At 34.0% G+C, this 19,510-nt stretch overlaps 1 protein-coding gene across 1 annotated transcript in view; it reads right to left on the bottom strand.

Moving 5' to 3' along the window:
* LOC106457946 overlaps positions 1-19,510 on the bottom strand; it is a 94,899-nt gene that overhangs the window by 19,938 nt on the left and 55,451 nt on the right. The window contains exons 12-14 of the mRNA XM_022384038.1: positions 17,940-17,963; positions 9,613-9,654; positions 261-372 (exon numbers count right to left, since the gene is read on the bottom strand). Coding sequence (XP_022239746.1) covers positions 261-372; positions 9,613-9,654; positions 17,940-17,963 — 178 coding nt within the window. The remainder of the gene's footprint in view (positions 1-260; positions 373-9,612; positions 9,655-17,939; positions 17,964-19,510) is intronic.

Below are 19,510 nucleotides of genomic sequence, written 5' to 3'. Positions count from 1 at the left end.
CAATCAGAAGCATTCTACTACCTATGCTAAGGGATGGACTGTTCCTCTTATAGCGTGCTCACAACTTAAAGTACAGGGAGTAATTTATGATATTGTACAGATTTGTATCTGGTACCCCAGTTCTGAAATCTAAAGCTTTACCATTAAACCAAACTGTAAACTTTAATAAAGAGTAGCATAAAACAAAAATCAAGAACATTTTAATCTTCTCAATAACAAGTCTCTGATTAAAAAAAAAGAAGAAATTAATTTTCCTTTACCTTCATCTTTTTCACTCGCAGAGGAAGACATGCTTTGTCCAGAAACAGTTCGTTCTCTCTTAGAAATAGGACTAGAAGGAGATGCAGTATTACTGTCTGCTGTTACCTCAGACTGAAGAAAATCAAGAGGAAAAAGCAGAGAAAATTACAGTTGAAACATGCATAAAAAATTAATTAACATGTTTCTAATTAAAACAGTGAAATACAAAGATGTTATGTTCAAATTTCAATGTTTCTCATATAAATAGATAAAAAAATATAATACCACCTCCAATAAGTACCAGTCAGTTGCATAAAATATATTTAAATATCTTAATGATGATAACTGAAAAATCTAAAAAAGAAAGAGATGAAATAGTTTTAACCAAAAAAAAGCATAAGGCAGAAAATTCCTACACACTACACAAACTGTAAAGTTTCTTATTGTCACATGGGTATCTGCAATGCATTATTTACCTGTGGTGATGAAAACTGTCTCACTTTTTCTCCCTATTTTGCAACAAGTTTGTTCACATCACTCTGAGAAAATTTACTAAAGTTGGCCACTCTGTGGGTTACGTTAGAATACATTGGCCGTGCAAAGATTACCTTCTAAATATTGTGTTGAAAACTAGTAGGAATAAATAATTTTGCCATATTGTTCAAAGAAGTTATGTCACATTCAGAAAATGTGTTATTATGGAATAATATGTAATTTTAAACTATCACAATAGATAATGAGTAAATAAACGTTTTTGCATTTTTTTAACTGCTAACATTTTTCTTTATGAAATTTAAACTTAGTAAAGGATATTGTCAGTAATGTTTTTGGGCTTTGACTCTCCAAGAACTTAGCCAATCTTTATTTTTAATCAAAAATAAATAAACAAATTGAAATGAATTAGAAAAAAATTTTAATGCAAATAACTGCTTTTAACTTAAGATTGTTTTTCTCCAAAAATAAAGTTATAATGTAACAGAGTAAGAATAGCAAAGAACATACACATGTATTTGAGATATCTTATGTAACTTTGTCTAGCAGCAAATCAGGTATTATTCTGGATAATAACACAAGCAATAAGAATGATAACTGGTTGAAAAGGGCAAATATTCTCCTCTTTTAAACAGAATGTTTTCATTTAGATATAATTTTAATATAATCTTCTACGTACAAATCTCAAAAATACTGATAACTGAAGTCAAGATTCATTTATGTCTTTTGCAAATGTAATATTTAAAAGTCTTGTAGTATTTTTGAAATGATTAAAAACATATTAAAAATAATTTTTAACAGTAGATATTAGTATACAATTACTAATAGATATTTTCATGCTTATAAAAACAAAGAGTAAATAAAATAAACATTACTACAGCCAACAAAATGAGTTCACAAACTCCAAGCATGAAACTACCAAACATGAAAAGAACAGCACTTTCATTTACTACGACAGAATTTAACATTTTCTTAAATCAAAACTATATTTCCAATAATACCTCCACACACACACACATTCTTCCTTGGCTCATCTAAGTATTGGTCTGATATCTTTTTGCTTGTTGCAGTCTTTTACTTCCCACTTAATTGCCCCTTGGCGATATCTATGTTGTGACAATCTCCACTTACTTCAATGCGGCCTATATTCTGGTACTGTATGTAAGCACCTCATTCAGATAATATTATCACTTTCTCGAGACTGACCCAATCTACAGTCTCTAATACCAGCTTATAGTGGGGAGGAAGGGTGGGAGAGTGTGAGTTGATGTAAGTATTACTGTAAATATATTTGAATTTAAGAAAATGTTACCTCCTCTCACATACAGCTAGAATCCCACATTGATAAGGTGGAGGGGCTGATGAGGGCATTATTTATACAGAATGTGTCTGTATAAATCATGTGTGTGCCAACAGAAGATTAGCACCCGTGTGGGAGAATCACACTACATCCAGAAGAGGTATGCTCTTCACCCAAAACCTAATTCATGCACTGCGAGTGGAATTTGACAAGATCCGTTAGCATATTGGCCAGGCCCCTAATTCCCATGTTGGTGGCTAGGGCATTTGGACTTCATTCAATATATATACACACACACACACACACCCGTGAGTGGAACCCAAACAGTAGCTATAGAGTAATGAGTTCAGAGTTACCCGAATCACGACAAAAAGGTAAGCAATACCAAAACCTTCTCCTAACCTGAAGAAGTCCAAGAGGCAACACTCCATACTCGGAATGACAGGATCCTGTATGCCATACTCAACCTGTAGAAACAGAGCTTATCTGGTCTGGAACTATGAACACTGATATTCACTCCCCAACTGTGTGGGCAAGGTAAATTCCACTTGTCCTCAGAATTATGGGGATGGATGTGGAACAAACTGTTCTCAACCAAGCTTCCAGGATGGGACCACTCTGCATTTGGAATAATGAGGAGACATTGAACCATGAACAATTTACTGAGCCAATACTGATTAAAAAGAAGGGTCATACTTAACTCAACCGAGTAGCTTAGCATCAAATCTGAACCAGTGTTACGAGTAGGCTCCCATGTAGGCTGGTGCCTCTCCTACCAACATCTGCTTTTAAGAGTGGAGGAAATTTACTCAAACACTCTAGAGAAATAAGCTCTGTCCATCACTCCAGTGATGGAAAACCAGGTGTGATAAAGACTCCCTAGTTTCGCTAGTAGAATCTGGGGGGGGGGAGATAATGCACAATGGGGAGTCCTGAGGAACAATTTTTTTGAAAGCAAACTGACCCCAATATTTATGCAATCCACTGATTGGCAGGGACAGGCAGGATCACCTTATGCATTACTCATGATAGTCCATGAGTGGCAGTCCAACATAGTACAATAATACCACTGGTCTGCCTCTAGGTGGTTTTATGGAACACATCATTTCTACAGAGCCTATTGCATTCTAGATAAAATATATTGTGTTAGTGGTTGCTAGTGCGGATTTGGTTTGATAAAAGCACACCTGACTGGGCAATACTCACCACACAGTGAGATCCTTGATAACAAGGATCCTAAAAGTGGTATGTGACCCTGACCCTAAAAAGGAAAGAAGACACGAGATTGGTAATGAAAATACTCAACCCTCATTATAATCTAGCAGATGTGATTAATATAGCTAGATGGGGTAGTCAAAAACCCTCAGAGGAAGATACCAGTAGATTTTTCAAGTAATGTCAGATAAAAGTATTAGAGGAGGTCCACATACCAACCTGCACAATGTCCTCCAGTGGGCAATTCAACCAGGCTGCTAAGGACAGAAATCTGATGAGATATGACTTGCAGAAGTCTCCTCATCTCCAAATAGAGTCCAGAATAAGTGATAAGAATCACTTTCCACATTCCTCTTGACAAAGTAACTGGGAAACTGAAGGATCCCAATGAATAAAAAGTTGTTGTCTAGCACATCTAAAGGTGTTAGTGTGGGTAACATAACAATTAAAAGCCCTCATTGGACATAACAAACAATCATGTCCCAATCAGTCACAGAAGTGAGAAATAGCGATCAGATGAATCAGTAAAAAAGGATTTATCTCCTTCCCTTGCTGCCAGCGTCTTAAGTAAGAAGGACTTGTCTGGGTATACGAGAACACAGGTAGAAATGATAAAGCATCCTGTGCACATGTAGCGCAAACAACTCCAACTAGCAATGTCTGTAGGCCAGCAGCAACAAAAAATAAACCTTAAGAGAAAGGTGATACTTGGTACATCAAGCTAAGGGCTCAAACAGATGTTGAGAAAGAGCATGTAATACCACCTTAATATACCAGTTAGGTAATTGATGTAGTCAATTTGGATGAAGGACTTAAAACAACTTGAGAAGGCCAGAGAGCACCGGGGACTTAAATAATTTTTGTCTAAAGGCAGTCAATAAGGCGATGGTGCATGATGCAAAACCTTTGTCAAAGAGCTAGGTCCAAAAACGAGTTACAGTTAGAACCTCTGGATGGAGTGGGTTCAACCTCCATGCAGTACACCACTGTTGATATGTGTGCCATTTCCGTTGATAAATGTCCATTGTAGTACTGCGTAAAGACTGAGACAAATACATGGTAACCTCAGAAGTTAAACCCTGATGCTGCGTGAAGGACTGCATTAGCTCCATGCATGAAGCTTGAACTTCAGGATGGTTTGATGAACAATGTTGTGGCTACCTCAACAGAGATGGCCAAAGAGGAAGTGGAAGAGGTGGGCACTCCTTAAGGTACCACAGGGTTTAGTCAGCCAATCTGGTGCTACCAACAGAACCTGACAAGAGATTGAATGAATCATAGCTAGTACCTAGGTTTACATACGAATCAGTCCTGACTGAATGCATCTATTGCCAATGCCCAAAGGTTAGGTACTTCAGACCAAAATGCCAGTAGTTGAGTGGTAAATGCACTGATCTTGAGCCGAGAGAAAATCCAATGGAAAATCTCACATTGCAGCATCCATTCTGTCTGGAGAATCTAGTTGGGTTGAGACAATTGATCTGCAACCAAATTCATCACCCCTGAAACATGGCAAACTAGTAGGATGATATGATGGGAATAGGCCCAAGAAAGAAGATCCAGGGTTCGAAAACAGAGAGACCTGGATTGAGTGCCCCCTTAACAGAAAATGATGTAAGATACCACCATGGAATTGTCGATGTGAAGCATAACAAATTCATCCCTCAATAAGTCCACATCTTAAGCCATCACCCTTTGAACAGCAAGAAGTTCTGATACATTGTATAGGGAAGTCTTGTTATCTATCCATAGGCCCTAGAATTCCTGACTGTTGAGATATGCACCCCATCCCTGAAGCAAGGCATCCGAGAAAATATGGATCTCTGGATGAGGTGGGAGCAGAGGAACATCTATCATAGTATTGTTCCAATATAACTACCACTCAAGATCAAAGATGTTGATCCTGAATAAAGAGACTGTTCACGATCCATTGGTTGCATAGAGACAACTGAAGGGATCTCATGTGCACTCTTCCCAAAGGAATGAGGGATTGGAGTGATGCCCACATCCTCAAAAGAGAAAGAAACATCCACACAGTGGGAGAAGAAGAAGTGAGTAAGAGTCAGACTGCCTGTTCCACAGCATGGAGCTAAAAAAGATACCTAGGTGGATGATATACTATGTTGGCATGAGAACAGATTTCTCAGCTCTGATAATAAAGCCTGCATTGGTTGCTTCTGAAAGTATAATCTGGGTGTGACATTCTACCAACTGATAAGATGGTGCCAGCAGTAACCAGTCATCCATGTAATGGTGTGTGCACAGGCCTCAGGAATGGAGATGATGAGAAAACGTTTGTACGATTCGGTAGAACATATATGGTGCTGATGCTAGTCTGAAGGGCAGAGCCCTGAACTGCAGCACCTGATTTTTGTGCACAAAATGCAGGTAGTGGCAGGATGACTTTGGTATGGAAATGTGTGGATAGGAGTTGCAACATTGAACTTTGTCATCCGCAGTCCTGTTAAAAAATGCTAACGCAGAATAAGGAATGACTTCATCACGAAACTTGAAGGATCTAGGAATTGATTTAGAGGGGAAAGACTGATAAACGCATGCCAATTTCTTGTCTTCTTGGGCACAAAAAACAGTTGGGAATAAAACCCTGGAAGAATTGGCATGACTTTCTCCACTACTTCCTTAACCAACAAATCACCAATAGCCCTGGAATGAAGTCCTGAAATCCAAGGATTTGCAGGAGGCAGAAACACTGCAGGTTGAGTGGATAATGGTGATGAAGATGTGAACTGAATGACAAATTCTGATGCATGGATCTGTAGTATCAATGGATGCATGATAAAGGTTTTCCACACTCCAGAAATTCTCAGAGCCAAGCCCTCACAGACCCCAAAGGCATGAGGATATGGATGGAAACTATTCTGGTTACCAATGGACTGAGGGGCTGATGTTGGAGTCAGTACACTGGAATAGGGGCAGAACTATGACCCCCTGTAGAAGTCAACAATGACAGGGATGAACGCAGACATGCAACATCAACCCTTGATTCCAAAGACTCTGAAACACCTGCAAAAATTAAGGATTGGAGAAAGGGGACCTCAAGTAACTCGTGGTGGGTGGTAGCCAGTAGAAGAACACCCCCACAATAATGCATATCTACCCTACAAATCCCAACAATACACCAGCCAAGAGACAACGGAAAGTGCAGAATCTGACTATCAAACCAATGTACATGCTAACAATGGTCCCTATTCATCATCAAATTAATGTGGTTGTTGCTGAGAGGCTTTCAACAAAAGTTGGAGGGATGATAAATATCTTAGCATCACAGTTAGGGTCAGACGAATCATACAAAATTGTGATCTATTCAGGTTGATCACAAACTCCATTCTGGAACACCAAATTTCCAGGAGTGGGTCTATTTTTTGAGAGTCTAAATATGTGTCCACCTGGTGGTGGAAGGCTAAAGCATGTTGTTCCAACAAATGTGGCAGACAAGGCAGTAAGCCTTCCTGCATGAACTGCAATATCAGGGGGTGGAGACAGAACAAAGTATTCACTCTCAGACCTTTCTGCCATCAAGGAAGGCATAGACTCAAAAGCAACTGGGAAAAGACCCAAAACATCAAACACTCGATTTACCAACTGAAAAAAAAAAGAGAGCCAGAGGTGGTTGACCCCAATTTGACTTCCTGAGAAGCCGATAGAATAAAGGAAGGTGCTTGAAAAAGTGCAGCATCAGAGCCCCCTGGAGAAACATCACCACATCAAATATATGTTTCCAACCCATTACAAATAAGGTCATAAATAGCAAGCTCCAATTGAGAGTCAATAAGCAGATTATTTCCAGCAATGCAGTCCTAAGTTTTACTTAAAAGACATTTGGTAAACTTGCTGTTAACCAGCATAAAAAGCTTTTGTTAATCCAGACTTTCAACTTATTCTTACTCTGAGCAGTAAGTGGAAACACACTTCATAAGTTGAGAAAACAATTGTGTTGTATTACAAGCACTTTGGGATGAAAAATAAACAGATAAACTGCTGTTTATATGATTTGAAACTATCGACAGGTTAGATTTCTGTCAAGGATGAAGGAAACTCAAATACGACTTACCTCAGTAAAGGATAAATAATTGAGTGTATTGAGCCCTCCCACCTCACAAAAAAAATAAACTCAATATGCTCATGAAATACAGGTTAAAAACAGAAGTTTAATAGTAAGTAACAATCTTTTTGCTCAAATACTTAATACAAAAATAAGCATTGTTTACAACATTATGTATAATCTGAAGGTGAAGCAATCTATTTTCTCACTTGCTGGCATTTCTCAATGAAAGAAACAAAATACAAGACAAGAAAAAGTGCAAATGCTGAACAAAACAAACAAGAAAAGTATAGATGAACTGGTCATTTTCTTGGCCTTCATTTCTAATAAGGAAAAGTTATAGTGTTTCTTGTTTTCTTTTTTTGCAAAGTGGAACCACAAAAACAAGAATCTTAAAAATCTGACACTAGCTGCATGTTTTCAATCTACTTCAATTAAAATAAATTGATTCTAATACAGAGGTTTGAGTATGTTATTTAAAAACAATTTTGAATATGCAAATGAGCAAGTCACGTGACAACCACAGCATACAAAATTATGGTAGAATGGCATGCTTTAGAACTGCATTTTTATGTTTTGTATGTAGCGTGATGTTACTGAAACTTATTGCTTTGGGGAAGGACTTGTAACAGCCCTTTCTGATGAAAAATATTTATACATTGAGATCATAGTGTATTAAGCTCAGGGACTTACAATATTCAAGATGGGGGATATCCCTCGTACTTTTTATAGCATTGTAAAACAAAGGAACATGTATAAACTTGGAGCACCAAAACCATCCAGAAAGAGCCCTGCAATGGTAAGCAAAGTGAGTTATCCTGTAACAAATGAGAATACATGTCAAAAGCCATTCACATCTACCAGGTAATAGTATACAACATAATCTAAAAGGATCTCTGTCTGTAAAAGCTATACAAGTCACACATACACAAGTTGTTTCCACAACAAATCAAGGAAGAAAGAAAAACTGTAGAAAACTGTCTGAATGGCACCTAGCTGGAGAAAAAAAAAAAGGGAATATGTTGTGACATTTGACAAAGTGTATGTATACTTTGATAACTGTAGCTAATGTCATGCCAATTCCTACTTGTCAATGAATGAAACAAAACTCCAAAAGTGATACATGGTATGTCACAAATATTTTTCTAAGGAATTCATGATCATCACTACATATTGCACCAAGAACAAGTTAGGGATCAGGAGAGTGGATACAAAGGTCAAGATGAACTCTGCCTACTGTCAAATCAATATTCTGGATCTTTTGTACCACACAGAAATATCGGGTTTGTACAGAAATTAGACTAATAGAGAATGGGTTGACCAAGATAATGCTTCCGATCATACCTTCCATTCAATTGTTGAAACATATGCTAGGACATCATTGTCATCATACACTACATTATGGATTATGGGAAGCCAACAGGGAAGGGTGGTGTGCTATATTTTGTTAATTTTCAAATATAATATTACTTTACTACTAGAGCTTAGCAATGAAAACAACCACAATTACGACTTTTTGCCACCTGAAACTCAGTATATGAATAATGTCATATAATATCATATTATTTAGAAATGTGTGTGTAGTTACACATACACACACTAGATATGACCAAATGTGTATCTCATTCAGAAACTTCTATGAACAAGTAGTGTTTCAAGTTCGTATTCATTACAAATTAATAAGTTATGTGACCTGAGAAATACAAACACTATGAATGTACCAAATGAGTAAAGAACAGTACAGAACAAAAATGTATTCACTCTAGAAACAATTCGTGAAAATGGAATGTTACTGAAACAATTTGATGAAAATTTAAAAAAATGTCAATCATTTTACATTTGTGTTGTCATTTCATTTTACTAACTTGTTAGGATAATCTACCAAAAATCACTCCAACTAGAAGTCTGCTGGATAATTAATATTGTTTTAAGTTTTTGTGCAACTTATGAAAAAAAACTACTCAATGAAACAGTATTTCAAATTATCCAATCTGATTGTTGAACTTGTGTCATTTATAATGATACAAGATATTTCACAATTATAATTTCCCTCAAAGTTGAGTGAGAATGATCAAAGAATCAATCAAATGACCAGTTCAAAAACACTTTACAATTGTTTTCTTAGAAACAAAAACAGTACATGTATAGGATAAAACCATACATCTCATGCAACATTTAGGAGCACAATTTAAAAAAACAATATTAAAATATTAATATTTCAATCACCACCACCACCACCACCAGTTAATAAATCATACCAAACAATCAAAATTCTGCTCAACACTGATGCAGATCATGGTACCTGAGAAACTTCGCGCCATCTGCCGTTTTTGTCCAACTTTACCTGCACACAGATGATGGTTAGATGAGTATTACATTACACAGGGAAATTATGATATGAATTTGATAATTATTGTAGGCTTGCTTGACAGTTTTGTGGCAAAGTTTATGCCATTCCTCTTGTCATCAGTGCTCAAAAATTAGAATTTTTAAAGCACACATTCTGTCAAAGGTGTCACGGTAAATCTTACATTCTGTAAACAATATCTTAGTTGAAATATATGCATCTCATTGTGGTTATTTTGATTAACAAAAAAATTCCACATTTCCTTATATTAGATATTATAAAATACATTTAGTAAAAATACATATAAAATCGTTCATGTAAGCTAATGTGCTGAAAAAATTTATTTAGTAAATTTTAATTTCTATTAATATACATATTCATATGTATAGGTACATATCAAATAAACAAAGCTTGATTTCGTTTGTAATAAATGATTTGACTTATATGATTCTTATAGTGAAATAGTGTTGACCCTAATACCACATTCAATTCCAAAAATTGTAACTGAATAAGATTAACAACAAAAAAAATATATTGACTTCTTTTCAATTTGTAATGCATCATAATCTACTTCATCCTTCCACACACACAGTTTTCTCTATCAGAATATGTGGATGCATTGAATTTATATGCTATTAACAACAACTGTTATTGCTAATAAACAATGACTTTTCATGATAAGAACTCATACTTGAGCAGAATTCTACCTTGTTTAAGTTAATTTTTCACTCAAAATGCTCATCTGCATACTGCTGTAATATATGAAAACACAGCTTAACCTCTCGCAAAGCAGCTGATATCTCAAAAACTTTGATGAAGAATGTTTCTGATATAGCTTGCAATAATTCATAGTGTTGCAAACACCAAATAATAATTTTCAAGGATAAGAAAAATAGATAAAAGTAAAATAGTAAAAAAGTAAACCAACCAACCACTATGATGCACATAAACTATGGACAACAATTATTAGGTGTGTGCTATGACTAAGTTTGAATGGCTAACAGTATACAACATCCATGACGTATATGGTGCATCTCACATGCAGCATAAATGGAGCTACACAATGTGCTTTATTAGCCTGATACTTGCATTTCCAAGATTAAATTTTTGTGCATTTTATATATTTTATGCTTGTTTAATTTGTGTGTGTGTATATATACAAATAAATAAATAAATAAATATATATATATATATATATACACACACACACACACACACACACATATATATATATATATATATATATGTATAAACACACACACAAACATGAATTTAAATGACAACTGCTGGACATATGTAGGAAATGGTAAATAAACTACTCTTTGGACATACAATTCAATCTGAGAGAAGGATGGCAGAGGTTTTGATGGGTAAATCTAAAGGAAGAAAGAGATGCAGGCAGACACTTAATTAGTCTATGACATTAGAAAATGGATTGAAGATTAGAAGCTTGAATCAGGAAAGTTAATACAGGCAATAAGATATAGAGAACAACTAAGAGCCATAGTTACTGACCCTACTTCAGGGACAGGATTCAAACCCATGGCCCTTCGATTGCAAGGTGAGTGCACTAATCACCAGGGCAAGATAGGCCATATTGAGAAACAAATAAAAGCTATCATTTTCCTAAATTAAAATGTATTTCCAAACATACTTACCTCCGCTGACACTAATAGCTATTTCTCGATCTTCAACTTTGCCATCTAATGTTGTGTTCACTTGCTCCAATCTTTATATACCCCACTTAACTGCCCTCGGCAATACCTAATTTGCGAAACTTTACACCAGCCCTCACACCCCCCTCTATGCAGGTACTTTATGCTGACAATAAAATCACTTTTTTGAGACTTACCTCATTCCAGTCACTAACACTGGCTCTTAGTGGGGAGGAAGAGTGTCAGCAGAGGTATGTATGTTTGGAAATACATTTTCAGTTTAGGAAAATAACTTTCGGATTTACGAGAAGATAGTGGACCCTCTGCATAACAACATAAGACCTGACATTGTTCATAAGAGAGTCCAAGCATACCTCCCACCGAATAGCTGAGCGTCAAATCTGGACTGGTTTTACGAATAGGCTCCCGCATAGGTTGGTCCTGCTCCTACCAACATCTGGTATAAAATTTCCAGGGACCTAAGTAAGAGGGTCCTCAACTTTGACCTCTTCTCTGAGAGTGGAGAAAACTCAACATCCGAAGGAAAATCCTCTGTCCACCACCCCAGCAACTGAGAACTGGGTGTGGTAAGGACTCTAGAGCTCCTATAGTAGAAGCATTGGGGAACCCTGAGGAACTGGTCTCCGGAAGATCGTGCAATAGGTGAACCACGTTCCTTCATTTTTAAAAGCAAACTGACCTCAACTGATTCAGCTTTAAGATCAGCAGGGACTGGCAAAATTCCCTTTAGTTTTACTCATGATAGTCCATGTGTAGTGGTCCATTAGAAATATTGTAATATGATATCACCATCCAGATAGTCTTATAGAACACCTCATCTCGACAGAGCCCATTGCAACCAGGAACCAATATAATAGTTGGTAGTGCAGAATTTAAATACAAGCATATTCGACTGGGCAATACTCGCCATTGAGTGGGATCCAAAAGAAATCAATAGAGACCCTAGAAGAGAAAAAAATAATAACTAAGTCAGATAACACATTACTCACCTCCCTGTTGAAATATAGTAGAGGTAGTCAACACAGCCACAAAGGGAAGACAAAATTCCATCGAAGAGGAAACTACCAGATCATGAAGGTAATGAGATATAAATGTGTCGGGAGAAGTCAACATACCAGCCCACAAAATATCTTCTAGGGAACAGTTCAACTGGGTAGCCAAAGACATCGATAGATGTGGAATCTGGTGAGAGGTGATGTGGAGCATATTGCGATAAGCCTGAATAGGCAATATGGATCAACTTTTGAAGTCATCTGGTTAAAGTAACAGGTGATAAATCTCTGGACACTGCAAGATCCCAATGAATAAATAGTCTGTTCCTAGGACTTCAAATTAGTTCTATACAAGCGACATAACATCCGAGTGCCTTGATAGGATATAACAAATGATCCAGAACAAATGCCAGGTAAATGAATAGGAGAAAAGGATTTGTTTCCTTTTCTGGCAGTGAGAGTTTTTGGAATAAATGATTGGTCAAGATAGAGCAAAACATAGGTAGAATGATAGAGAGTCTGCTGAACATGAATGGCAAAATAAATCAGAATGATGGAATCTGGAAGCTAACAGCAATAAAAAATAAACTTTGAGGGAAAGGTGACATAATGAACAGGAGGCCATGGGTTCAAGGGGATGATGTGATAAAGCATGTAAAACAACCCTCAAATCCAAATTAGGCAGTTGAAAAGGTTGTTTGGGTCGAGGAATATGAAAGGAACGTAACAGTCAAACAAATATGCGAAAATTGCGACCTTTTAAGAGAGATAACAGGTTTATACCTGGCACCCCATAGATCCAACCTTTGAGCATCCAAATATGTATCATCCTGACAATGATACACCAGGGCATGTTGTTCAGATAAACAAGGGGGGAGGCATAGTGACACCCTTATGTAATTGTGTTGCAAACCTCCCTGTATGCACAGCAATATCAAGATAAGGAGGAAAAACTAAGTAATCCCCTTGAGAATGATCGGACAACAAAGCAGGGGTAGACTCAAAAGCAACTGGTTGCATCTCCAAAACTTCACAAACACGTGTAACTAACTGCAGAAAAGGGGCAGAAGGTAGCTGATCAAATAAGTCCTTGGGAGTGGAAGCTCTAGTGAAAGAAGCAGCAGGAAACAGGGAGTCTAAATTCTCCCCAGAATATTCTGTTTCAGAATGAAAATTCAAATCAGCACCTCTGGGAATGATACCCCCAGGCCACATGAAAGACTCCGTCCCACCCCAATCAGGTCACAGACAGCCTTACAAGTACAGACAGCCTCCCCCCCCCAAACTGCTGACCACCACTAGATAACAAAGAAGAAATAATATATTTGTAGAAAAAACAACAACAAATTCAATGAAATATATCTCTGGATAACAAAACAAAGAATTTCCAATTATTAGAAAGTGAAGATTAAGAAAATGTTAATCACAAAACGTTAGTATGAATGTTCACGCTTTGTCGAGAAAAAGTGATTTTATTGTTTGCATACAGTGCTTATGTACAGTACCTGCACAGAGGGCATGTGAGGGGCGCTGTAAAGTTTTGCAAATTAGATACTGCCGAGGGCAATCGAGTGGGGTATATAAATACTGGAGCAAGTGAACACAATATTAGATGGCAAAGATGAAGATCGAGAAATAGCTATTAGTGTCAGTGGAGATATGTATGCTTTGGAATATTCTGAAGTTGTAAAATGTTATGTTTATGCAAAATAAAATGAAAGGCATGCAGTCACAACTGGTTACATACCATAAAAACAGCTACTGATTAACAATTTTAAATTATTCATTATCAACTAAAAGCTAATAGTTTCGGGTAATTAACAATCCAAGTTTATTCAATTAATTGTCTTGTGCTAATATCAAATCTTGTAAAAAATTAAGTGAACAAAAAAGGGCTTATTAATAAATATACACAAGTACACTTCATTTATCTAACTATCTGTCTAGCTATTACAGAATATTTTTAATGAAATATTTATTTTCACTTGATATGATCTTCTCAACCTTTGAAGTTCTCTAATTAACTGGAAATTCAATATTGGCTGTTATATGCATGAATAACTTTCCCTATTTGTGTTTTAGAATTTATAGCTCTTACAAGTACATACCTTATTATCAGCTCCATGAGTAAGTAAAAATACACTTCTATTTCCATTTTATCTAATGTTTGAGCAACATGTGCTCTGTCCAATGTAGGGAATCAAACCCCAGATTTTTGCATTGTAAGTCCAAAACTTACCTAAGATTATTGTATTTACTTGTTAACTGCTTTATCATAAAGTTATTCTAATTCCTGGAAGCATTTCTAAATTACTTCCTTCAAAAAATTATAATAATTTCTACAAAGTTTATTGAAGTTTTATTTTTTGTGTCAACATGTTTATATTACAGGGTCTTCAGAGTGCATTTTCATATATGCATGTATGTACATATACACATGTGTTAAATTCAAGTAAAGATACTTGGAGTTTGAAATTTATGACAAAATAAGCAAATATATTTGGCTACAGATTTAGAATACGAAACATTTCATTCAAGGCAGAGGTACACTAGTAAAAAAACGTTTTTAGCTATTTGAATGTGACAAATTTCAACATATTTGTAATAAAATCTAATCCAGGCTGACATAGCATTTGGCTAAGTTGTATTTTACACGAAATTATGTCATTGCTCATAAGATTTTCAAAGGTAGACAAATGACACAATATAGTGTAGCAAAATTAAATCTACACACTAAATGTCTTCTGCTACTTAACTTATATAGGCAAATATGATTTTGATGAGGTGGTGCATGTACATGTATCTGTTTATAATGGTTATTGAAAGAAAATTTATATTGTTCAATGTCATTCATTAGTTGCAACAATTCTTACAAGTGAAAGTTATATAATATATGCACACACACACATATATAAACATACATACATATGTATGTGTCTATGTACTTGTACTATTCCTAATTTGAGCTGGATAGTAATGAATAATGTTTAGATCATATAACATATTCATAATCAGTGGAATGCTATTTTTTGTAATTTGACTTATGATAATTAAATGTACTACACACACCTCAAAGCTTGTGGCTATTGAAACAGTAGTTTTACATAAAACCTAAGCATATATTTAAATAACTGGCATGACTTTTGCCAGAATTTTAAGCCAACATTCGAACAGCTAATGTCATAAAATTTTACACACAGACTTCATAGAAATTACTCTTATTTAAGAATCACAACACAGAAAAGCTTAGTAACACTTTTTCAATGAGTTTTTGTATTTTACACAACTTTCTAACCATCATGTAACCATAAAGATATATGTACTGTGACTCTTAAAAGTACTTATTGTAGCTTCAAGAAATTTGACAAGCTTTCAGTAAAACTTACAAGTCTTTTGCAGACAAAAAATCAGAATTCTTAATCGAGTATTTTTACTAAAAATTTGTCTGTAAATATATGGAGTTAAACTTTTCGACTGCTCTGAGTGCAAAGTGATTTTCATGTTAAGATTAAAAATACTTTTCTTTGTCTGAAAGTTTTCAAATTTCATTTCCATAATGTCTAAAAAACTCCAAAATAAAAATAAAATGTTTTTTTTCATCCATTATTTTTTCTACCATAACTCTATATGGGGTTGGTTGATTTGACCTTGTAACTACCATATAAAATTAAGAAATAAATCTAAATTACCATTTTTCATTTCTAGAATGACTGCAAATTGTAACAGGAAACCACAATTGTTTATCTTAAATAGCTTAAAGCTCTAACAGTATACATCTACTTATACTTAAATTTATTGTTTTATTTACCTTTGAGTGGTGTATAACTAACAAATCCACCACTCAAGTTGTAAATCACTCAGAATGTGCACCTTACTTTACTGTATTGATATATATAATGCAAAAGCTACTCATAAGCATACCTTATGAAGAATTTTTATTATCAATATTTGTTTTCATTATCTTACCTAATAAGTTTCAAAACTTACATTTTAATTACTTTTATAATAATAAATAAAGAATACACATGATAAACAAGAAGTATAGTACTTAGCTGGGTCTTCTGTTGTTTTTTTTGCTGTTGACTGTCAATGAAACTTAAGCCTACTGTTTGTTTTTCTTATACTAATGGTACTACTACACTAAATAATGTTTTTTATTTAATTAATTAATGTGAAAGGGTTAACATTTCTACTACCACCTTCAGCCTAAATGTCACATTATAAATAGATGTTCACAAGGTCAGATGTAATTCTGAAGTTACCAGCACAAACTGGCTGATTAACATTTTGTTAGATAGGCTTACACAATACACAGAAGGAAATAGTTAAAGAAAATTAGTTTATCTTCAAAAATAACCTGTTCTGAATAGGAAAGTGTTGGTAACGTCATTACTATTAAAATTCTAAGTCCGTTAATATATAACTTCAATTTATGACCTACTTCTGTCTGGAATATTTTATGTAGGTTAAATTCAATTCCAACTTAAGAGGAATAACTTAGCCACAAAACTGCAGAGCAAACATTAAACAAATATGTAATATATATTAAGTTCATTCAAATATGTTCACATGTAACAAAAAAAACCTTCTCTATACATCAATCACTTTTTTTTTCTTGCTAGATTAAATATGATTGTAAAGCCTAATAAACAAAATAATAGGTGAAAACTTTGATTTAAAAAAGTTTCTAAATCTTATAAATTAAAATTCATACAGCTACAAGTTTTTCATCTAATTAATCTATGGAAATGTAAAAATAAAACTCTATACTATATATACTTAAAATCTTTCTACCATAATTTAGCATATGTGAGCATTTGTTCTTGAAATTCTTATTGATTAAAATATACTTTACAAAACACAGGTGTAGTTATACCTGTACCAAATTATTCTTATTTTGATATAAGTATAAATGAGTTGAATGAGATAATAGATACACATAAACAGTGTCAAAAACGGGAAAATATATTCATGCAGTTGTTTTAAATGAATTGTAGTAACAGTTTAAAAAAATACAGAACCCTAGATTACAATAAAATAGCTTATCAGAGTTTTAATTTTCATTTCTAGGACTTTATACACTGATGACTGGCATTATTACATAATAAGTTACAATATAAAATTTTACTTTAAAGATATGTATATAATTTTATACTCAGCTTTTTTTAAGTGATGAAAATGTAAACCAAAATAAGTATACTGTAAATTCTCTACCAATTAAAAGTGGCCACACATAATAAACAAATTGGCAGCAAGGATAATGATAAAATTATAAAATATTGGAATTGAAATAATATAGCCTTGCACACAAGCTGGATTAATTTTAATCCAAAGATAGGTTTGTTTAGGTTCAGTTAATCAGGCTATTGGGAAAGTAAATTTTAATACACAAATTTGATTCTTACAGATTTCATACAACATTAAACGAAACAAAACTCCAAACATGTGGGTGAAGAGTACACTAATCTAAAATTAGAAGATAAAAATACACTTTCTTCAGCTGAAGTTTGCAAACATTTAACGTAACCCAGCAACTGCATGAAATTTAATGGTCACAATTAGCATGCAGAATTGATTAAATATCTCAAAGGAAATTTGAATACAAAACACATACCTTCAAAATCGGACGGATTACTTCCTATATAACAGGAAAGAACAAAACACTTAGGAATATTCACACAAATAGCTCAATAAAGTGCAAAGTCTACAATAAAACTGTCCACACAAATCAAAATATAAAAACTACTCTGCTTGGTGGAGAGTTATGGTAACATAGTTTGATGATAATACTTAGAATGATCTTTTTATTTTATGAATTTTTCATTACTGTGAACTTAATAACATTCATGCTTTTAAATAAATAGTCTTATAATATCAGATACTAATTACACTTATATGATAATAAAACTTATAACAGTGCAATATTTCAGAAAAGGTGTCAAACTAAGATAAAAGAAAGTATTTTAATAAAGGTCTTTAACAGTTAAAATGGTAAGTAAAATATGTAATGCCAAACCAAGGTTTAACTACTGTATCAGAGAATGAATAAATTCCAAGTAAAGTAGCACAAAAAAATAACTTCAGTTAAAATTAGCATAAAGTGCAATGTTAATAAAAACAAAGTAATGAAACAAATGCTTCAGGAACTTTAAAAACATACTGATATGGAACTGATGGAAATAATGCAGAAATATCAATAATAACTATGTTTAGACAGATGTAAGATGTAAACAAATTTAATAATCATTTTCAGATAAGAGAGCAAAAAACAAACAAACAATGACTTCAAGTAACAATAAATTCAATCCAAATACAAGTTTAGCAGACCTCGATATTATATGTTGATAAGATAACGTCCCTAATAAATATGTACCAACATTGAAAATTTAACATAGCATTTAATGACTTGAAACTTTATTTCTAGGGATAATTTTCAAAAACACATTTCTTCTATTTCACAAGTGTGGAGATATCAGTACTTCCTTTTTAAACATTATAAAATAAAGTGCAAAAAAAGTTCTCCTGATGTATTAAGTAACAGAAATATTCTCACATATAGTCATTCTTTTCTGTAACTACGTTGCTATGAAAATATGTACTGCTTTGTTAACTGTCTTACATACAATTAAAGTGCTGAATATATATATATATTAGGAAACTAAAGTCCTTTTAGAGCACTTTGGTAATGTTTAAATACATAAGATCTTCCTCTATAAAATAGCCAGTACAGAAATGCTATTTTCCTATTTAAGCACTGATAAATAAAGCAGTCAAGGACAATTTAGCAATATTTATATCTATCTATATTTACAATACAAACTAGCAATATTTATATCTATATTTATAATACAAACTAGCAATATTTATATCTATCTATATTTACAATGCTTCTAGGTTCTGATGAAACTTTAGCTGATACAGCTGCTCAAGAAATGGACAAAATGGGAAATTTCAGTACTTTTGAGAATGGAACGTTGGTAATTCATAGTGCTCACAAGGTACGTTAAGTGTATGTGACCATATTGTAAATATAGATAGATATAAATATTGCTAGATTGTATTGTAAATATAGATAGATATAAATATTGCTAGATTGTATTGTAAATATAGATAGATATAAATATTGCTAGATTGTATTGTAAATATAGATAGATATAAATATTGCTAGATTGTATTGTAAATATA

Source organism: Limulus polyphemus, unplaced genomic scaffold (assembly GCF_000517525.1).
Source record: "Limulus polyphemus unplaced genomic scaffold, Limulus_polyphemus-2.1.2 Scaffold395, whole genome shotgun sequence".
NCBI classification, from domain to species: domain Eukaryota; kingdom Metazoa; phylum Arthropoda; class Merostomata; order Xiphosura; family Limulidae; genus Limulus; species Limulus polyphemus.
Note: the sequence above shows the minus strand (reverse complement) of the source record. Positions and strands in the feature narration are given on the sequence as shown.